This window comes from Pagrus major, chromosome 16 (genome assembly GCF_040436345.1).
Source record: "Pagrus major chromosome 16, Pma_NU_1.0".
In the NCBI taxonomy this organism is placed as follows: domain Eukaryota; kingdom Metazoa; phylum Chordata; class Actinopteri; order Spariformes; family Sparidae; genus Pagrus; species Pagrus major.
This window is the reverse complement of record NC_133230.1, coordinates 3,505,512-3,523,981: the sequence shown is the minus strand read 5'-3', so window position 1 is coordinate 3,523,981 and position 18,470 is coordinate 3,505,512. Positions and strand designations below refer to the sequence as shown.

The following is an 18,470-nucleotide window of genomic DNA, read 5'->3' as shown; positions in this document are numbered from 1 at the left end:
ATAAATCTGCAGATTTTCTTAATCAATAGATTGTTTTGTCTCTAAAATCTCAGAGTACCTGTTACAATTTCTCACACCTGAAAGTGACGTCTTCAAATGTCTTTTATTGTCCGACCAACAGTCTTAAAAGTAAAGATGTTTAGTTTGAAATAGTAAATATGATAGTAAAAACAAAAAATCCTCACATTTGAGATTCTGAATCAAGCAGTTTGCAATACTTTCGCTTGAAATATGGCTTAAATTATTAATTTACTGTTGATCTGTTAATCAACTTATCATTTCAGCTCAGAAACGATGTATTTTTTTAAATATTTAAACCAAAACTCCTGTAAAAAGTCTTAAAAAGTCAGTTTTAGATCTGACTGGTTTATCCAGCAGACTACAGCTGAAACAATAAATTCATTGAGCTGGTGTTGTTGTTTTTACTAATTTTCAAAATGTTTATGGACCAAATCATTGATTATCGATAATGAAAATGTTTATACAGAACGACGACTTACATTTTAAAGATAACGTGTGAAAAATGTTCACTTGGTTTCACACATGAAAAGGTAAAAATAAATTCTCCTGGAATTTTTATTTTTTTTCTTATCAGATTTAATTTTCTTTGAAAAAGTTTGAATTTTGAATTTTTTTCCCGAAAATTTAGATTTTTTTTAAAAAAAAAATTGAAAAAGTTTTTTTCCAAAATTTTCAAAAAACTTTCAAAAATTCAAACTTTTTCAAAGAAAAAAAAGGCTGAAACAGACAAAAAAAAGTTTCCAGGATATTTTTTTTGCTTCTTTTACCAAATTAAAATGAATTCCAAGTCATTTTTATTCATAAATCTGCAGATTTTCTTAATCAATAGATTGTTTTGTCTCTAAAATCTCAGAGTACCTGTTACAATTTCTCACACCTGAAAGTGACGTCTTCAAATGTCTTTTTTTGTTCGACCAACAGTCTTAAAGGTAAAGATGTTTAGTTCAAAATAGTAGATGATAGTGAAAACAGTAAAATCCTCACATTTGAGCAGTTTGTTATATTTTTACTTAAATTATTAATCAAAACAGCTGCAGATTAATTTACTGTTGATCTGTTAATCAATTTATTTCAGATCAGACACGATGTATTCTTTGTTTGATATTTAAACTAAAACTCCTGTAAAAAGTCTTGAAAAGTCAGTTTTAGATCTTACTGGTTTATCCAGCAGACTACAGCTGAAACAATAAATTCATTGACCTGTTGTTGTTGTTGTTGTTGTTGTTTTTACTAATTTTCAAAATGTTTATGGACCAAATCATTGATTATTGATAATGAAAATGTTTATACAGAACAACAACTTACATTTTAAAGATAACGTGTGTGAAAAACGTTCACTCGGTTTCACACATGAAAAGGTAAAAAAATTATCCTGGAATTTTTTTTTGTCTGTTTCAGACTTATTTTTATCAGTTTTCACTTTTTCTTTGAAAAAGTTTGAATTTTGAATTTTTTTTCGAAAATTTAGAAAAAAATCTATTTTTGAAAGTTTTTGAAAAAGTTTGAATTTGTTCCAAAACTTTCCAAAAATTTCAAAAACTTTCCAAAATTTTTCAAGAATTAAAAAAAAAAAAAAAAAAAGCGTGAATTTTTTCCACAGATGAAAAGAAGCAAAAAAATTCTCCTGGTAACTTTTTTTTGTCTGATTCAGACTTTTCTTTCTTTGAAAAAGTCTGAAACGGACAAAAAAAGTTTCCATGTGAATTTTTTTGCTTCTTTTATCAAATTAAAATGAATTCAGTCATTTTTATCCATAAATCTGCAGATTTTCTTGATCAATAGATTGTTTTGTCTCTAAAATCTCAGAACCTGTTTTTCTTCAACCAACAGCCTTAAAAGTAAAGATACTTAATTTAAAATGATAGCTATGATTGTAAAAACAGTAAAATCCTCACATTTGAGCAGTTTGTGATGTTTTTACTTAAATTATTAGTTGAAATAGCCGCAGTTTAACTTTTTTTTTTTTTAATTTATACCAAAACTCCTGTAAAAGTTCCTGTAAACAGCTGGTAAAGATGAACACAGATGACACACAGATGATTTAAGTCCTCCAGAGTTTTTATTCCTCTTTGAGACCAAAGACAAAACAGGTTTCATTTTGCATAACAGTAGTACAGCAGCGGCCGAGGGTACAAAACACTTTTTTTTCTCAGTTTTCAGTGTAAAAATAATCTACTCATACCTCACACCTGTGCCGTCCTCTCGTAGTGCAAATTAAAGTTAGGCACATGATGGATACGATCGCAGTTCAATTACACTTAATTGCTGATGACAAGTGAAACGAGTCACTCCGAACTTTCCCAGTTCACGATCAACAATCTGAAGACATGGTGACAGCTGGAGTTTAAACAGCGATAAAAGGGCAGTTTGACTTCCTGTTTGTAGCTGATGAAGCTTGATTAAAAAAAAAAAAAGACCTATAGAGTCCTACTCCACTGACAGGATGAAGATTATCTGTGTCAGCTTCTGCGACTAAGTGCAACTGAGTTTTAATACTATCAAAGAAAAACAACTAATTACATCGCAAGCTTATGGTCCCAAGCAACGATCACAACTTCTCCCTCGCTGATGCTTTTGCTTGTAAATATCGGAGCGAGCGTTTAAGTGGCAACTTGACATCTCTCTACTTTTTAAAGGAACAGATGGCGCAGAAATGAAAAGTCAGTCGTTATCTGCTCACTGGTGGAAAGTTTAGTAGCTCACAAAACATTTCTGGAGCTTCACAGCTAAACAGCATTCTCCTAAACAGCTGAAGAAGCGAGGGACTTGTTTTAAAACGTAAGAAAACCACTAAAAATACATAAAATGGCTCCATGAAGCTCGTCTGAAGTGATCCAATAGTGACGATCCCCTGGCTGGGATCACTGATAACTCGTATTACGGCTGTCACGATATATTTTTAACCTCACGATTATCAAAGCCAAACGAATTCACAATAACATTATCGTGATATCTGTAGACATTTTTGCAGTTTTGCGGCGTCTTTGCCGTCACAGGGCTCCAGACTAGCTCTCTGAGCTGTAGGGATAAAGGTGCAGATAAATGTTTAATGGTAATTTGGAGTAAATCACACATTTACTCCAAATTACTGAGATTAGATATCGATTGTTCAAGGAAAATCAGTCCTAGAACAGAGATGTTTGGGAAGCGGATGTATCCATATTTCAGTGTAATCAAGTTACATCCTCAAGTCAAACTTCAGACGAGGTGCACACTAACGCTTTTAGCTTAGCGGCTACTGTGAAGATTTCTGCTTTACAAACGATGTAAATGACGTCTTTTTAAGATAAATTTATGATCTCGGGGCTTCCAGAGACTTAGATTTCACCGGATGAGCTGTATGGAGACATTTTATGATTTCTCCAGTCTCCAGCTGCTTCAGTTGTTTTGCTGTGAAGCTCCAGAAATGTTTTGTGGACAACGAAAGTTATCCCGACTTTCCACCCACAGGAGATAACGAGTGAGCTGGTATTTCAGACTGAACTGTTCCTTCAAGGGAAAAAAAAAATAAGAAAAACTAGCTCAAAATAAAGTAAAAAGTAAAATATTTCCCAGATTTACATATGTTACAAATAAAAAATAAATATCAGCTCTGTTTTTAATCTAGGCATTTTTTACGATTCATCCAGAAAAATAAAGGTACAAAGAGCGACCGTCGTTCTTTTCCGACTAACACAGTGCAGCTTATTTCTTAAGTGTTGCTCCGCCGTCAGGAGGCCAGCACGCCTCGGCGGATGATGTCAGACCCGTAGCGCCGGCCGAGAGACGAGTCGCCCCTCAGCTGGTGGGAGTGGCATCGTTTCAGGCAGGGCTCCATGTCGCCCTCGCCGGGTTTGGAGTCGGAGGCGTAGCCGTCGTTCTCCGTCCCCGTGCGGAGTCTCGTCCTGGGGTACGACGGCTCCGGCGTGTTGGTCAGCGGCCTCAGCAGCGGCTTGTGGTGCTCCTCCTCCTCCTCCTCGTCCTCCTCGTCCTTCATCAGAGGCCTCTCGCTCCTCTTTGGGATCCTGAACTTCCCCCAGCCCTTCAGATGTCCCGCCACAGGTCTGCTGGGCGTGTGCGAGCCGTTGGCGTGGTTTTTCCTCAGCCAGCCGTTAGTTTTGGTGGCAGCGGCGGCGTCCGACACCACGCCGGCTCTGTGGAGTTTAGTGTTGTTCACGTCCAGAGAGACGGAGCTTCTTTTCGTTATTCGTTCGTCCAGGAAGTAGTCGTCGCTGTCAGAGTTCCTGATGTCGACCAGCCTGATGGAAACGGTTTTCTCCAGATGTTTTGACCCGAGCTTGCTCTTCACCTGGCTGCTGCTGAAGCTCTCCATCACATCCTTATTCCTCTTCTTCTTCCTCTCCTCTTGTTCGTGGTCGTCTCGTTTCCGTCTGGCCAGCGCCTCGTGTTCGGGCCCCGGGGCCTCCCTCCTCGGGGCTTTCCTGCTCTCCAGTTTGTGCAGCTTGACGGTGATCGTCTCCTGAACGACCTCTGGCTTCTGAAGCTTTGGGAGCTGAATCTCTGCGCTGAGCTCAGAGGTTTGGATTTTGGCGTCGCTGATGGCCTCAGCAGGTGCAGACTCTTTGATTCGGGAGCCTTTACTGTCCTTCATTTCCAGTGGTTTGCTCAGATTGTCCTTCCTGTGAGTGTGCGGGGAGTCAGAGAGGCTTTTTCTGTCGCTGCTGCTGCTTTTCCTTTTTTCCTGCTTTAGAGAAGATCGTTTGGTTTTCAGTCCGGAGTGAGACTGGGAGCCCTGAGAGGATAACCAGCCCAGAGAGAAGAGCTTCTCCAAGTCCTTCGCTGAGGGATCACCTGCAACACGGAGAAGTGACGTAGTCAGATAAGCCACACAGTAAAAAATGTACCAGAACCAGCTATAATGAGTTTCTAATTTTAAAAAACGTTTCCTCGTCTTGCTGACTCACCTGTGAGCAGCTCGTGGTCGAGCAGTCGGACTTGGTGCTGGAAGATTTGCTCCTGGACTCTCCACATCGAGCGCTTCATCTTCTCCCTCCGAGTCACCATGTAGGTCAGGTTACGCACCTGAAGGAGCAACAACAATAAAATGCTTTAATTCTTTCTAATTGTATTTATTTACTTTTCTTCAATCAACCTACAACAACATGGTTCTGCTTCAAAATGACTCATAAATCAGGTTACTAGTAGCAGAAACCTACCCTCTCCAGGTCCTGACGGAGGTGCGTGAAGAGCTGCAGTCGTCGCAGCAGCACCTCCTGCTCGCGGCGTGCCAGGCTGTCCTCCTCGTCCTTCTTGGGCGTGAGGAGCGGCTGGTTGAAGTTGGCTTTGCGTTTCAGCTTCCAGTACTGGTACAGGAAGTCCACCACCTCCGGAGCCAGCTTCAGGTGGCTGGCCACGTCCTCCACCTCCACGTACTGGTAGAAGTCCTCCTCCATCGCCTCCAGCTTCAGTTTACGCATGTTGACTCTCTTCTCCTGCTGGGCGGTGAGCTGCTCCGCGTCGCTGGGCGCTCTGTTGATGATCTGAGGAGCCACATAGGACGACGAAGACGAGGAGGCAGCAGCGTCCTCCTCCCCTCTCACCCTGCCTCTCCTCTTGCCCTTCTTGTCTCTGGTGCTCTCCTTCTCCTTCTCCTTCTCCTCCTCTCCTCCTGAGTCTCGGTCCCTGGACTCGTCGCCCTCGAGCCCGGAGTGTTTGGGGCAGTAGGACTTGAACTTGACCTCGTCGTCCTCGGTGAGGATGGTGTTCATTTCAAGGCTGGCGTGGAGGCCGCACGTCACGTGGAAGGCAGTCCGGCAGTTTTTCGCTGAGCACTGCAGCGGCAAACACAAGATCGTTAGAGCTTTAAACATTTAAAACACACAGTACAACATGACTCAAACTCATTTAATGTGCAATGAGAGGACCTTCTTACAGATCAGAAAACTAGAATTACAAAATACTGTGTATCCAACCTCAAATACAAATCTGAAATAAACGTTTCTGATGTGTCCTGCTGAGCTGTGAAGTCATCTCAGTTTCATTCTCCTTGTTTGTTTGGTTGTGAAAAGCAGCAGAGACGCTCTGCAGTGTCTCAGTTATAACAACGCTGGCTCACACTTTGCTTTTTCACGTCTCATTAAATGTCTTTGTGAAGCGTGAGCGCCGACTCTACCTGTATACACGCTCCCGTCTTCTCTTTGCACATGCAGCAGATCAGAGCCCATCTGTTGCTGGGAATTTGGGACACGTTGGTGATCGGCTCCATCTTCTCTGGATTCCCGATGCTCACCTGCGCAGCACATTTAATAGATTATCGATCGCGTGTCAGCACAGGTGGCGCAGACTCGTTTAGAAATGCAAATACATCAACGTGTGGAGAGAAAAATCATCATCGTGTGTGCAGGAATACAACCTCCAGTTTGTGTCTGTGCTGTCAAAAAATACACACACATATACAGAAATACTGTAAAGAGGTAGATTTTATGTTCACCTCTGGAATCCACAAGGCACAGCTGACGTGGACCCACTTGGTTCCACTTCGGGTCGGCTTCATGGCTCCGCCCTTCTTGGGACACAACTGGCACTTTGGCAGGATGCCGAGGGCGCAGATCCGGCACAGCCAGCTGCCCTTTGGGACCTTCTGGATGCCGTAACACGCCTGGTGGTGAGAAACACACAACCACGGGGAGGCTCAGCTTCCAGGCAGCAAGCAGAAATCAATACAGCAGCAACAAATGAAGACGCAGAGTCAGCAGGTCAGAAATATGAGAAGCGTCACTTTCATTTTGCTTGCGACCACAGTGTGTTAAATAATCCTGCGTGTCGTTGACCTCTGACCTGGTGAACGCAGATGTTGCACTTGTCGCAGAACACCATCTCGTTGTTGTCCTCGCCGTCGGGCGACTGGCAGACGTCGCACACCACGTCCTCGTCGTACTCGATGCCCAGACCCTCCTCCGTCTCCATGGCGTGCGTCATGTTCTCGTGGCAGCAGCGCTCGAACTCCTCCATCACCCGCTCCATGGTGATCTCGTCCAACGGCGGCATGGCTGGAAAAAAAACAAAAACAGTTTAGTTTCCATTTTAACATCCAACATCCTCTCAGACTTTTATGCTCTGATTTTTCAGTTATTTCTTTCAGTTTTTAAAGACGTGCTGACACAAACATCAGCCTCAGTCCAAACATCCGCTCTATGACTCACCCATCTCTGCAAACTCCTCGTTGGCGATCTGCAGCCAGGACACGTCCTCCTCGTTCAGGTCGTAGCGACACATCCCCTCTGCCAGCGTCCGGATGTCCACGTAGCCCAGAGCCTCGGCGCCCGACGTCCGGATCAACTTCTTTGGCCTGATGAACATGACCTCCTTTCCTTTCTCTGCCAACACCCTGCAGGGCACAGACGACAGACATTTCAGTTCACAGTCCTGCATTTACAGTACGGTACGGAGCGAAAAGAGCAACGTTTCATGGGGCTTTGAGATTTCTTGGCCTTTTTGTGCCGTAACACGAGAGAGAAGTCAAAGAGCTGATGTGACCTAGATAAGATTTAAGCATCCGGCTGCTACACTCTCCTCACAGCAGTCGATCCTGCTCAAGTCAGGAGCCTTTTAAAGCATCTGCCATCTACAAAAACACAACCTGAAATGCCAGATAAAAGGGCACCTGCAACCGTCAACCTTTCACATCTAAATATATGATTCGCGTCTACGTACGTATCTGACAAGTGTGTCAAATCAAATCGGATCAAAACAACGACTCCCTCAAGAAACAGGCTTTTAAACTAGCCTCTCCTGGACAACAGGGGATTAGAAGAGACTTTCTTGGTCCCAAAGCGGTCTTTCTTTCTTTTGTCCTACCTGGTGACGGGCTGCGGGATGGACTGCGGGCTGACGGGAACCTGGACGCCTTTCTCCCACTCCTGCCTCCACGGGTCGGCGAGGACATAGTAGTCTTCGGGGTTCAGCTGGTACGAGTCGTGCACCTTCATGGCTGTGATCAGGTCTGTCCTGAAAACCTGCAGCAGGCGCAAAGAAAACAAGAGTCAGAACAAAACAGAATAACACAGCGCCGTCACGCTGCCTGGAGAGGAAACTTCTCTGGAAAAATGTTCGTCAAGTGAAATATGAGGCTCAGAAAACACAAAGAGAAACATTATAAATGAAGTAACACCATCAAATACTCTTTAAAGTAACCGTATAGCCACAAAAACTTCGGTACATCAGTGTTATAACAGCGCAATTACACTGTTTTTGTGGTTCACTTGTGGTTTTCCCCACAGAGATACTGTATATCAGTGTTTACACAGGGTTAAAGAAAAAAAGACCACGCTGTGTACATACTGACGAACAGGAACCAGCCAATCGGGATCCGGCTTAGACCAGAGTCATTGTTATGTTTTAATTTGATTGGCTCGTTGGTCACAGGGTGTGTACAGTGGCCTGCAGGGACCAAGTCCACAGACTGTGCAGGCAGATAACAGCAAGTCCGTTTCCACCTCAAGTGCCCACGTTACAACATGACGATCACAGTAACGAAGGCGTTAATGTCAGACCTCAGTGTGCTCCTTCAATATTTAAGATTATTTAGCAAACTCCTTTTGTTTTGATTTTAAATAATCACGTGTTTAAGGTCGTTTCCCCCCAAAAGATCCAGAAAATAAAAAGAAATAAATAAACAAACATCATCATCATCATGATTACGAGCTGAAGCCGACGTACCTCGGAGGGTTTCTGCCCCGTCCCCCTCCTGGGCTGTGATGAATGTTGGGACCAGCAGGTCGAATTACCTGAAGGAGAAACAACGGGAGCGTTAAACATCTCAGCATCTCTTCTTCGTCTGCTTGTTGTTCTGATAAACAACTACACATCATCAGAAACGTATGGATTTCCCCCACAAGGGAAACTTAAGGAGCTCATTTGAATAGTCAAAATGTCCCAACTGATATTTTCTGTTTGTTTCCTTTTCACCAGTTTGACTTTGAGTTTATAAAATTTAACAGTAGCAGCAGTTATTCAGCATTTAAAATCATCTGTGTGAAGCACAAGTGACGGGACGAGCTCTCAGTTTGCATTAATATCAGATAAACTGGACATTAATTAAATCCAAACATTCAGAGAAGCGTCTACATGTTTAATCACCGATGTCAGATTTGTGCCTGACCGACCGGGTTGTCTTTAAAGGTCCAAATGAGCCTCCTGTCCCTACTCTGCCTCTCAGACTGCAGTCTCTCTCTGTCTTTTCCTTAATCTTTGTCCATCTGTCTCCTCTCTTTCCTTCCTGTACGTGAAGAAGAAGACACAAGATGGAAGACACGTTTCCATGAAAGGACGAGATGTGACTCGACTTCTTATCTTTATGTAGTAACTTAGTTTCAGTCCAAAATAGACGTGTGGCATTGAAAGGATGATCCTCTGACCTCACGGTGCCACTTTGTAGTTTCGCTCGTCAAATTAAGGAAGTGGCAGAGACGCTGTACGAACCTCGTTCAGGTCTATATTTGGACGTGGTATGAATGAGTCAGGAGGGACTAAAGTTTGCTTACTGCCATTGTCAGAGTCCTCGCTGCTGCTGTGGTGCCTGCTTCTCTTCATCGTGGTCTGTCGGCGGAGCTCCGGCGTGGGGACACTTCACAAAAAAACCAGAACAAACCAGAAGTTTCGTTACAGGAGGGACTGGTGACAAGACGTGCAAGCTCTACACAGGGAAACCTGATGCACTCCTTGTATTTACTCATCCGAACAGCCCCTTTCTGATCTTCTGAAATGGATTTTGACCCCAGTTTTTAATCTAGTATCGTGATTATATCCCTCAATGTTTATCTGCTCTGCTAGAATATCAGTTCCTGGACACAGAGGAGGAAAACAGCGCATCAAAACAGTGTGACACATAGTATTTCCTTATTGATCTGGCAGCACACCAAGCCACAGTCACCGTTCAGCGATGTCAACAAGAAGCAACCACATGCAACACAAACACACACAGGGAAATACGCCCTGTGCGTTCAGCCTCAGGCGTGCACAAACACACCGGCAAAGGACTCTCAACTCCCGAGAAAAAGTGGAGATATCTCTGGGTCTGCAGCCAGCTTGCACAGGGGCGAGAAGTGCTAACCACAACTTAGCATGCTAGGCTAACAGCAAGCTTGTGTGACGCCCCTTTTTCAGGCAAACACATCAGAAAGTATCGGCTAACTAGCAAGCGGCTAACTTTGAGCTAGCGGGCTAAATGAGCTGGTTTTTTAAGTGTTAAGTTACACACACATGCACTACAATATTGTGTTCTCACGTGCTGCTCGCAAATGTGCTTAAAATCAGCACACAAATCGTTGCATTTTTGTAACGAGCCTGCAAAAAACACCAGCGGGGTAGCTAACATTAGCTAGCTGGCTAATCTCCCAGTAGCTACCGTTATGAAACGTGCGGGCCCACCCGCAGCCGGCGCCTCCGGTGGAAATGTTTACGACAAGGATTTTTGTCTTTTATCCGCTAATTTAACACAAACCAGAAACGGGCTAATATCAGAGGGAATCCCCGCTGGGTATGCACGTTTTGTTTCACGTTTCAACTTTAAGCTAGCAACATCGGCTAGTTTGTTAGCCGGACGTTAACACCCACGTAAGCGGAGTTAGCACTTAGCATTAGCCGACGCTGCTAACATGCTAACATACGGGAGGGGGGGCGGGTTGTTACGGTTTATTACAACCGTGTAAGCGCCCCTAAAGTCGGCTATCTGTCAAAGGTGAGGGGTCAACAACTGATCCAAACAAACTGACCTGAAATCGACGTGATTAAAAGTGATATTAAGGCCCGCGAGGGTGTTGTTGTTGTCGCTATCGGTGCTAGCCAGCGGGGCGCAGTGTGGCGGCTCCACCAGCGGTCCGCTGGCTCGGCTTAATCTTTGGCGCCATTTTAAAATGACGATGTCGCGTTTTTCCTAAGCGGACTTTGCTAGTGCGACCGACACCGAGCGAGACACGAACCCGCTCAGAATCAAGCCCGACCGGAACATTCTGTGCACACGAGTTTTAAATAAAAAAAAAAAAACAACCCGTGACGAGTTGAGAAGAAAGTGGACGGTACATACGGGAGCACGTCGGGGCCGAGGCGAGCCGGTGTTGTGAGTTTGACGCGAGGCGCAGCTTCAGCCGAGAGTTCCGCTTGACCCGCATTCCACATACACAAACACAGCGCGGCGGCGCGGCGGCGCGGCGCGGCCGGGGAGGAGGCGACCAGCGCGGCGCGGCGCGGCGCGGCGGGGCGGCGGGGCGGCGCGGCGGGGGGCCGCTGGAGGGCGGCAGAGGCGCCGCTCAGGTCCGGAGGAAGAAACGCTTTATAATATCTGTTAAATACACTATTATACAGACTAAAACATAATATCTGTTAAAATAAACTATTATACAGACTAAAACAGTGTATTTATGGTCATAATACTTTATAATATCTGTTAAAATACACTATTATACAGACTAAAACAGTGTATTTATGGTCATAATACTTTATAATATCTGTTAAATCATTAAAATAATCAATTAAAACTACTAAAAACATATATAATATCTGTTAAATCATTAAAATGAACTATTATACAGACTAAAACAGTGTATTTATGGTCATAATACTTTATAATATCTGTTAAAATACACTATTATACAGACTAAAACAGTGTATTTATGGTCATAATACTTTATAATATCTGTTAAAATAAACTATTATACAGACTAAAACAGTGTATTTATGGTCATAATACTTTATAATATCTGTTAAAATAAACTATTATACAGACTAAAACAGTGTATTTATGGTCATAATACTTTATAATATCTGTTAAATCATTAAAATAATCAATTAAAACTACTAAAAACATATATAATATCTGTTAAATCATTAAAATGAACTATTATACAGACTAAAACAGTGTATTTATGGTCATAATACTTTATAATATCTGTCATATAATTAAAATAAACTATTATACAGACTAAAGAAATATATTTATAGCTTATTAAACTTGAGTTAATAGTTATTTCACTGTTAAAAAGCAATTAAATGCTTTATAAACCATTTATTTGGCAATTTATGGTCATAACACTTTATAATATCTGTCATATCATTAAAATAACCAATTAAAACTACTAAAAAATTAAATTTATGGTTAATAAAACTTGAGTTTATAGTTATTTCACAATAAAATGCTTTGTTAACCATTTATTTTGCAATTTATGGTCATAACACTTTATAATATCTGTCATATTATTAAAATAAACAATTACAAAGACTAAAAAATCAAATTTATAGTTAATTAAACTTGAGTTAATAGTTATTTTACTGTTGAGAAGCAATTAAATGCTTTATAAACCATTTATGTGGCAATTAATGTTCATAATACTTTATAATATCTGTCATATCATTAAAATAAACCATTCTAACTATTAAAAAATGGCAAATTTATAGTTAATCAGACTTCAATTAATAGTTATTTCACAATAAAATGCTGTTAACCATTTATTTTGCAATTTATGGTCATAATACTTTATAATATCTGTCACATCATTAAAATAATCAATTAAAACTACTAAAAAGTTAAATTTTAAAGTTAATTAAACTTGAGTTAATAGTTATTTCACTGTTGAGAAGCAATAAAATGCTTTATAAACCATTTATTTGGCAACTGATGTTCATAACACTTTGTAAATGGTTAAAAAATGCTGTGTAGTTCATTAATAAACATTATTTGGAGCGCTTGATAAATGTTTTATGAACCCTTTCATCGTTTCTCAACAGTGAAATTACTTAGCTAAATATAATTAACTACAAATTTAGAGAAATAGAAATAAGTTTAATACATTTAAGTCAAAATCGGCCATTTTTGTTGCTTATCTTCTTCTTCTTCTGTCAGAATTTGAGTCCAGTTTTCACAGATATTATTTCCTGAGCGATTATTGCTCACATTTATACTACAGTCACATTTATACTACAGTCACATTTATACTGGTGGTTGGACGGTTCGGGGGGTTCAGGACCTCGGTAACATCTGAGCTCCGGCCCTGCAGCAGACGGTCGCTCCCTTCACAGCTTCATCTGTTTAAAGGGACACGACCACCAGCAACACTTAAAGTTGTGATTTAAAAAAAGGGAAATGTGAATTAATATCGCTCCGAAACACTCAGATCTGTGGGAGAGTATCAGCGCCGGGGGTGAGGGGGGAAAATTAGGTCGAAATGTCGAGAATAAACTTGACATTTCGAAATTAAGGTCGACCTTTTGAGACGACGTCCGGCCCTAAAACTCTGCACCCGAGCTCCTGTTACAGGAAACTCGACCTGCGAGCTCAACATCTTATTATTTCACGTCTTATTCTCCAATTATCTGATAAAACAACCTCATTTCAAACATTTTCACTTATTTTTTCCCCCGATTCAATTTAATTTTCCTTAAAGGGGCCCTATGAACTTTAATATTTACAGTATTAATGAGGTGATAATAACAATTTTCCTTTTTGTTTGTGTGTCTCTAGAAAGATATATAAGAAAACTGTTGGTCAAAAAGTGAAAATAATATTAAGAAATGAACAACAAACAATCCAGAATTATAAAACTTCTTGCAAAAGATCAATAATTATTTAAAAAAAGGCATTTTTCCTTCTATCTTTACGTATATTGTGTGATTTTAACCTGTGCAAACTAACAAAACAAAATAAAAACAACTGTTGTGATGAAAAGCGACAATATAAAGGTGTCGATGGGGCGTCCAGATGTTGTTTACACGTGCGTCGAACAACATTTTTAATAAATGAACAACAAACAAGAAGTCCGTGTTTGATTTAATGTGAACGATCAGGAGAAGATGGAGGTTACAGAACCAGGTGCCGATCCAGAAGATGACACACGTGCACATCACACAAATAAACACACACACAGAAACCTCGCTGCTCCTCTCCGGCTTCAACACGCGACGGCTGAGATGATGAAGATTATTTTCTGTTGTAAACATGTGACGCAACAAACAAACAAACAAACAAACACCGATCAGAAACAGGTTTTAAACATCTGAGCAGCAGCAGAGGAGGAACGACGGAGGTACAGTGAAGACCGTGACACAGAGTCTGATCTACATGCAGTCTGACAGTCGGAGAGGGAACCTGAACGCATCGCAGTGAAGAGGACACACACAGTCACAACACACATCTCAAAAACTCAGCGTTTTTCTGAAAACCGTGCTTCGTTGCTGTACTTTCACGGGTTTGGTTTGATTGTTTTTGTGAAGCAGAAACGACACCAGAATGAAAATAAATCCACACGACTGTAACTGAAGACTGACTTCACCGCTAAAGACTGCGAGAAAAATGATTTGTGGATTATAAGATGGGACAAAATGGCTGATTGTTCTTCAGAATAAAGAAAATGGCAGTCAGCTCCTGTACGAGCGATGGCATCCTTTCTTTTATCTTGTATTCTTCAACAACTTGATGATGTCGACTTAAAAAACAGATTTTATATCATGAAATAACACGTTTGCATAGATATTTTTGGTAGATTTCCTCCAACACTGTCTCCTATCGATGGTTTTAACTAGATTAAATCCAGATGTTTGCAGTTTAATGACGCGTTTAGGGGGCTCTTTTTTTATTTTCTTTGTATATCTCTAAAAAAAATATATATAAGAAACTGTTCAAGGTGAAAATAAGATAGAAATCAACAACAGCCAGTCCAGGATTATAAATACAACACTTCCTGTAAAAACAGAATTATTTACACACTATCATTTTGTGATATTCGTCCCAAATCTGCCTGAATATTCATAAAAAGCTCGTCAATAATTGGTTTACATCTTTTTTTAAATACACCTCCATGATACTCAAGATAACACTGTAAACTAACGCGACACGAGTGTTTGATTCTGGTTTATGTGATACGTGACTGCCGATAACGAGCGTATGTATCATATTTTGATATTTTTGAGAACGTTACAGGCAACAAAGTAAAAAAAAATGTATCAGTGCATTTATAAAGTATCAAAAAACTGACACCACATTTTGGGAAACGCTCGCTATCGACGAGAAGATTGAAAGAAAGATTTAAAATTCCCCAAATGTCAAAAATTTACTTGAACTAGAATCGAGTCTGTTTGAGTCTGATGCAACTTTTTGTATCCGATTCTTTTACAAAGACGCAGAACGTGTTTTTAAAAATATTATCTAGCAGCAACTTCAGTCCGGAAGGTTTGTATCAGTGCGATCTTTGAAAAAAACAAGTTGAATTTTGTTTACAACATCTCAAAATCATAAACTGAGATTCATGTGCCACCATTGATATGTTTGAGTCCACCTCCCAACCGCCTCAAGGCCTCGAAAACCTCCAGTTCAACTTTCCCGAGAGGCCGTCCAGGTCTCAGTCGTGAGCTCATCTGACGGCCAGGATGGCGTCGTACGACTTCCCGGTCCGGCACACCTGCACGTTGCGGAAGCCGGTCTTGGTGAGCATGCGGGTGTACTCGGACGGCGGGCGCTCCCGGCCCTCCGCCTGCACCAGCATGTTGAGGGAGAAGATCTGAGCCATGACGGGCCCTCGTCTGTTCTCGAACAGCATGGCCTCCACCAGCAGGACGCCGCCGCCTGACGGGGACGACGGACAAAAAGACACCGAGTGTTTCAGCGTTTATCAGCAGAGTTTTTTGGGGTTCAGATTCACCCGCACTCTTAAACTCACCTGGTTCGCAGGTGTCGTAGATCCTCTTCAGCAGCGTCAGGCACTTCTCTTCGGGCCAGTCATGGATGATTCTGGCCAGAACGTACAGGTCAGCAGGAGGGATCTCACCGGAGAAGAAGTCTCCTGCACACACGACAGAAAATACACGACCGCTTCAGTCAGCAGTCGTTTAATAAATCTTTATCTAAGTTGTTTTTGTTTTTCGAGGCTCACCTGTTTGAAACACGACGGCATCGTTCTCCTGACAGAAATGTTTCTGAGCCGTCTCGACGACCTGCGGGAGGTCGAACACCGTGACGGAGGAGGAGGGATACGCCTTCGCCATCTCACGGGCCAGAGCACCGGTGCATCCTGGGAGATATATACAGACATGAATAATGAAAACAAGGATTCACTGTGTGTAGTGTGAAATCACAGGGGCTATGTTTTCTCGTACCTCCGAGATCTACGATGTTGTGAAAGGTGGAGAGGTTGAACGCCGTCACGATGTCGTGTCCGTCGAGGACCCACGAGGAGTTCATCAGACCCATGAACTTCAGCATCTCCTCCTCTGATCTAGTTGACGATCGAACAAAAGGATTCAACACGACAGAGCGACGACGTTACAGACTAACTACACGTCTGATGCACCGACCTGTAAATAGCTTGAAAGATCTCCTCTGGTGGGAGGCCGAAGGTCTTCTCATTCTGGTTCTTCCCCTCTCTGAGTGGAGGAGACAGAAAGTTACGATCACTGAGATGAACTCCAGCAGCTCCGGAGGATTTTAGCTCACCTACAGATGACTTTATAAGTTTAGACTTCGGTTCCTACGTCTCAAACATTAACGAGCCAGAAAAACGTCACTCCTTCTGCTGCAGCCGAGCTCTGAAAACACTTAAAAGTCCCGGCGGAGCAGCGACATCCTGCTAACTTTAGGTCCATCTTCTTATCCAGTCACGTTACCTCGTCCACTCACCTGACAGCGTCCACCATGTTGTTCCACAGCGGGTAGATGGTCTGCGATTGGTAGATGATCATGTCGTGGAGAGACTTGGCGCTGCCTTTGGCCAGGTAGAGATTGGCCACGTCAGAGCTGCTGTACAGAGCCGCTGCAACGCAGGACGTTCACATTTAACAACTTCAGATCAGCGCGTCAGATTATAACTGAGACGATTAGTCGAGCAAGAGGAAACCGAAGCGAAACCACGTCGATAATCAATGAATCGTGTCATTTTTCAAGCTGAATACCAAACGTTCTTCACCTACACCTTCTCAAATGTGTAGATTTAATGCAGATAGTCTCACCTGTCCCCTTCGTGTTCTCCACCTCCAGGATCTCGATGCCCACCAGAGCGTCCAGCAGCCGCTCCATCCCGTCCTCGCTGGTCTTCAGCTCCTGAGCCACATGTCGGGCGCTCAGAGGCTCCTGAGACTTCAGCAGGAGGTCGAACACTCCCAGCTCACAGGCGGAGAAGATCACCTGGAGGGGACGAACACACTGACGCATCAACACCAACAGTTTCTTTTATTGCTCCATTGTGTTTTTGTTTTTTATTGTTTACAGCACCAACATCAGGTCACAGCTGACGGTGTTCCCATGAGCCTCGGCTGTGCTAATTAGCAAATGTTAGCCTGCTAACACGGTTAACACTGTAAAGATCCACTAAATATGTCAGAATCGTCATTGTGTGCACGTTTGCATGCTGATATTAGCATTTTAGCGAATTTAAAGGGACAGTTCACCTGAAAATTCAAAGCAAAATTGAGACACTGACAAGATTTCGACCGTTAAATCATAAAAATACCAAACTTCTGTATCATTACAGACGATGAAACGAGTAAAATAAGAGTGTGAGGGGCGTTTTTTAGAGCCCGATATCGGCCAATCACAGATACATTGGTAATCTGGCAATAACTTAACTTCTTTTTTAGAGATTATAATTTAGAAAAAGATGCTCGGGGAGATTTATAATCATCAAAATCTCAGCGAAGGTTACTGAAATAAAAAGATTACGTCGCAAAAAATGTATCGGTGCAGGCTGTATCGACCGATTAATCGATATCGGAAACAAAACATCACAAGACAATTAATCTTCATTCATTCTGATGATCTTTGTGTGCAGAAATATCCCAAAATTACTGTGAAATTTGAATTTTTGCACGAGATTAGCTTCATCAAACACAAAACTGCAATATGGGGATAATTTATGGACCAATAAATCAATTAACTGAGGCAATAATCACTGTTTGCAGCCAATAAAACATGCAAGTGACAACCCTGGATGCATTTCTGCAGAATGCATCTTCAATATGAATTAAATTAAAGTGTAAGCTGTCACCTTTGAGACCCTGAAGCCGTTGAAATACTCCAGAAGTTTGAATGGGTAGTCGAGCTCACTCTGGGACAGATGCTCTGCCATCTCTGCCCTCCTGATGGAGACACGAACCAAAACGAGAGAAAAAAACCTTTTTAATCTGCAGGAATCCAAACAACTTCACTCTGCATCCACTCCTGCATCTAAAATGCAGACGAGCATCTGTGTTTACGAGGTCAACACTCACCTGGTTTCCTGCAAAGCCTCTAAATGATCCGCGAGGAGGGTTTTTTTGGTTTTTAGGGGGCAGTTTTCAGCCCAAACAGCAGCCAAGATGTCGGTGTTGTGTTCAGGAGCTGCAGTCTGGGGGGGATGAGCTCGGTTCGAGATGATCGATGGATCAGCACCGGGTTGAACGCGTCCCGTGTCCGGTTCTTGAGGTTTCTTGTCGGGTCGCAGCTGCGATGGTCGTGAAACAACCGCAGCGACTGAAGCTTCACCTGAAACACA

General features: G+C 42.3%; 2 protein-coding genes across 3 annotated transcripts; both read right to left on the bottom strand.

Annotated features, from left to right (window-relative positions):
- Positions 1–2,061: 2,061 nt before the first annotated feature.
- On the bottom strand, positions 2,062–11,136 carry jade1 (jade family PHD finger 1). 2 transcript variants are annotated; one of them, XM_073483372.1, is made up of 11 exons: positions 11,045–11,136; positions 9,504–9,586; positions 8,680–8,747; positions 7,819–7,976; positions 7,164–7,348; positions 6,799–7,010; positions 6,452–6,619; positions 6,134–6,250; positions 5,178–5,792; positions 4,926–5,043; positions 2,062–4,812 (listed from the first exon to the last, which is right to left on the bottom strand). In XM_073483372.1, exons 1-11 carry the CDS (start codon positions 11,134–11,136, stop codon positions 3,731–3,733), a joined length of 2,898 nt encoding a protein of 965 aa, XP_073339473.1. In that variant the 3' UTR covers positions 2,062–3,730. The 2 variants fall into 2 exon arrangements, with proteins under 2 accessions (XP_073339473.1, XP_073339475.1); XM_073483374.1 differs by lacking the exon at positions 11,045–11,136 and adding an exon at positions 10,734–11,008.
- Positions 11,137–13,767: 2,631 nt separating this feature from the next.
- On the bottom strand, positions 13,768–18,470 carry asmt2 (acetylserotonin O-methyltransferase 2). Its single transcript, XM_073483794.1, has 9 exons — positions 18,208–18,470; positions 17,985–18,075; positions 16,951–17,125; positions 16,622–16,754; positions 16,300–16,368; positions 16,102–16,220; positions 15,879–16,016; positions 15,666–15,788; positions 13,768–15,571 (listed from the first exon to the last, which is right to left on the bottom strand). The coding sequence occupies exons 2-9, from the start codon at positions 18,063–18,065 to the stop codon at positions 15,360–15,362; spliced, it is 1,050 nt and encodes a 349-aa protein (XP_073339895.1). The 5' UTR covers positions 18,066–18,075; positions 18,208–18,470; the 3' UTR covers positions 13,768–15,359.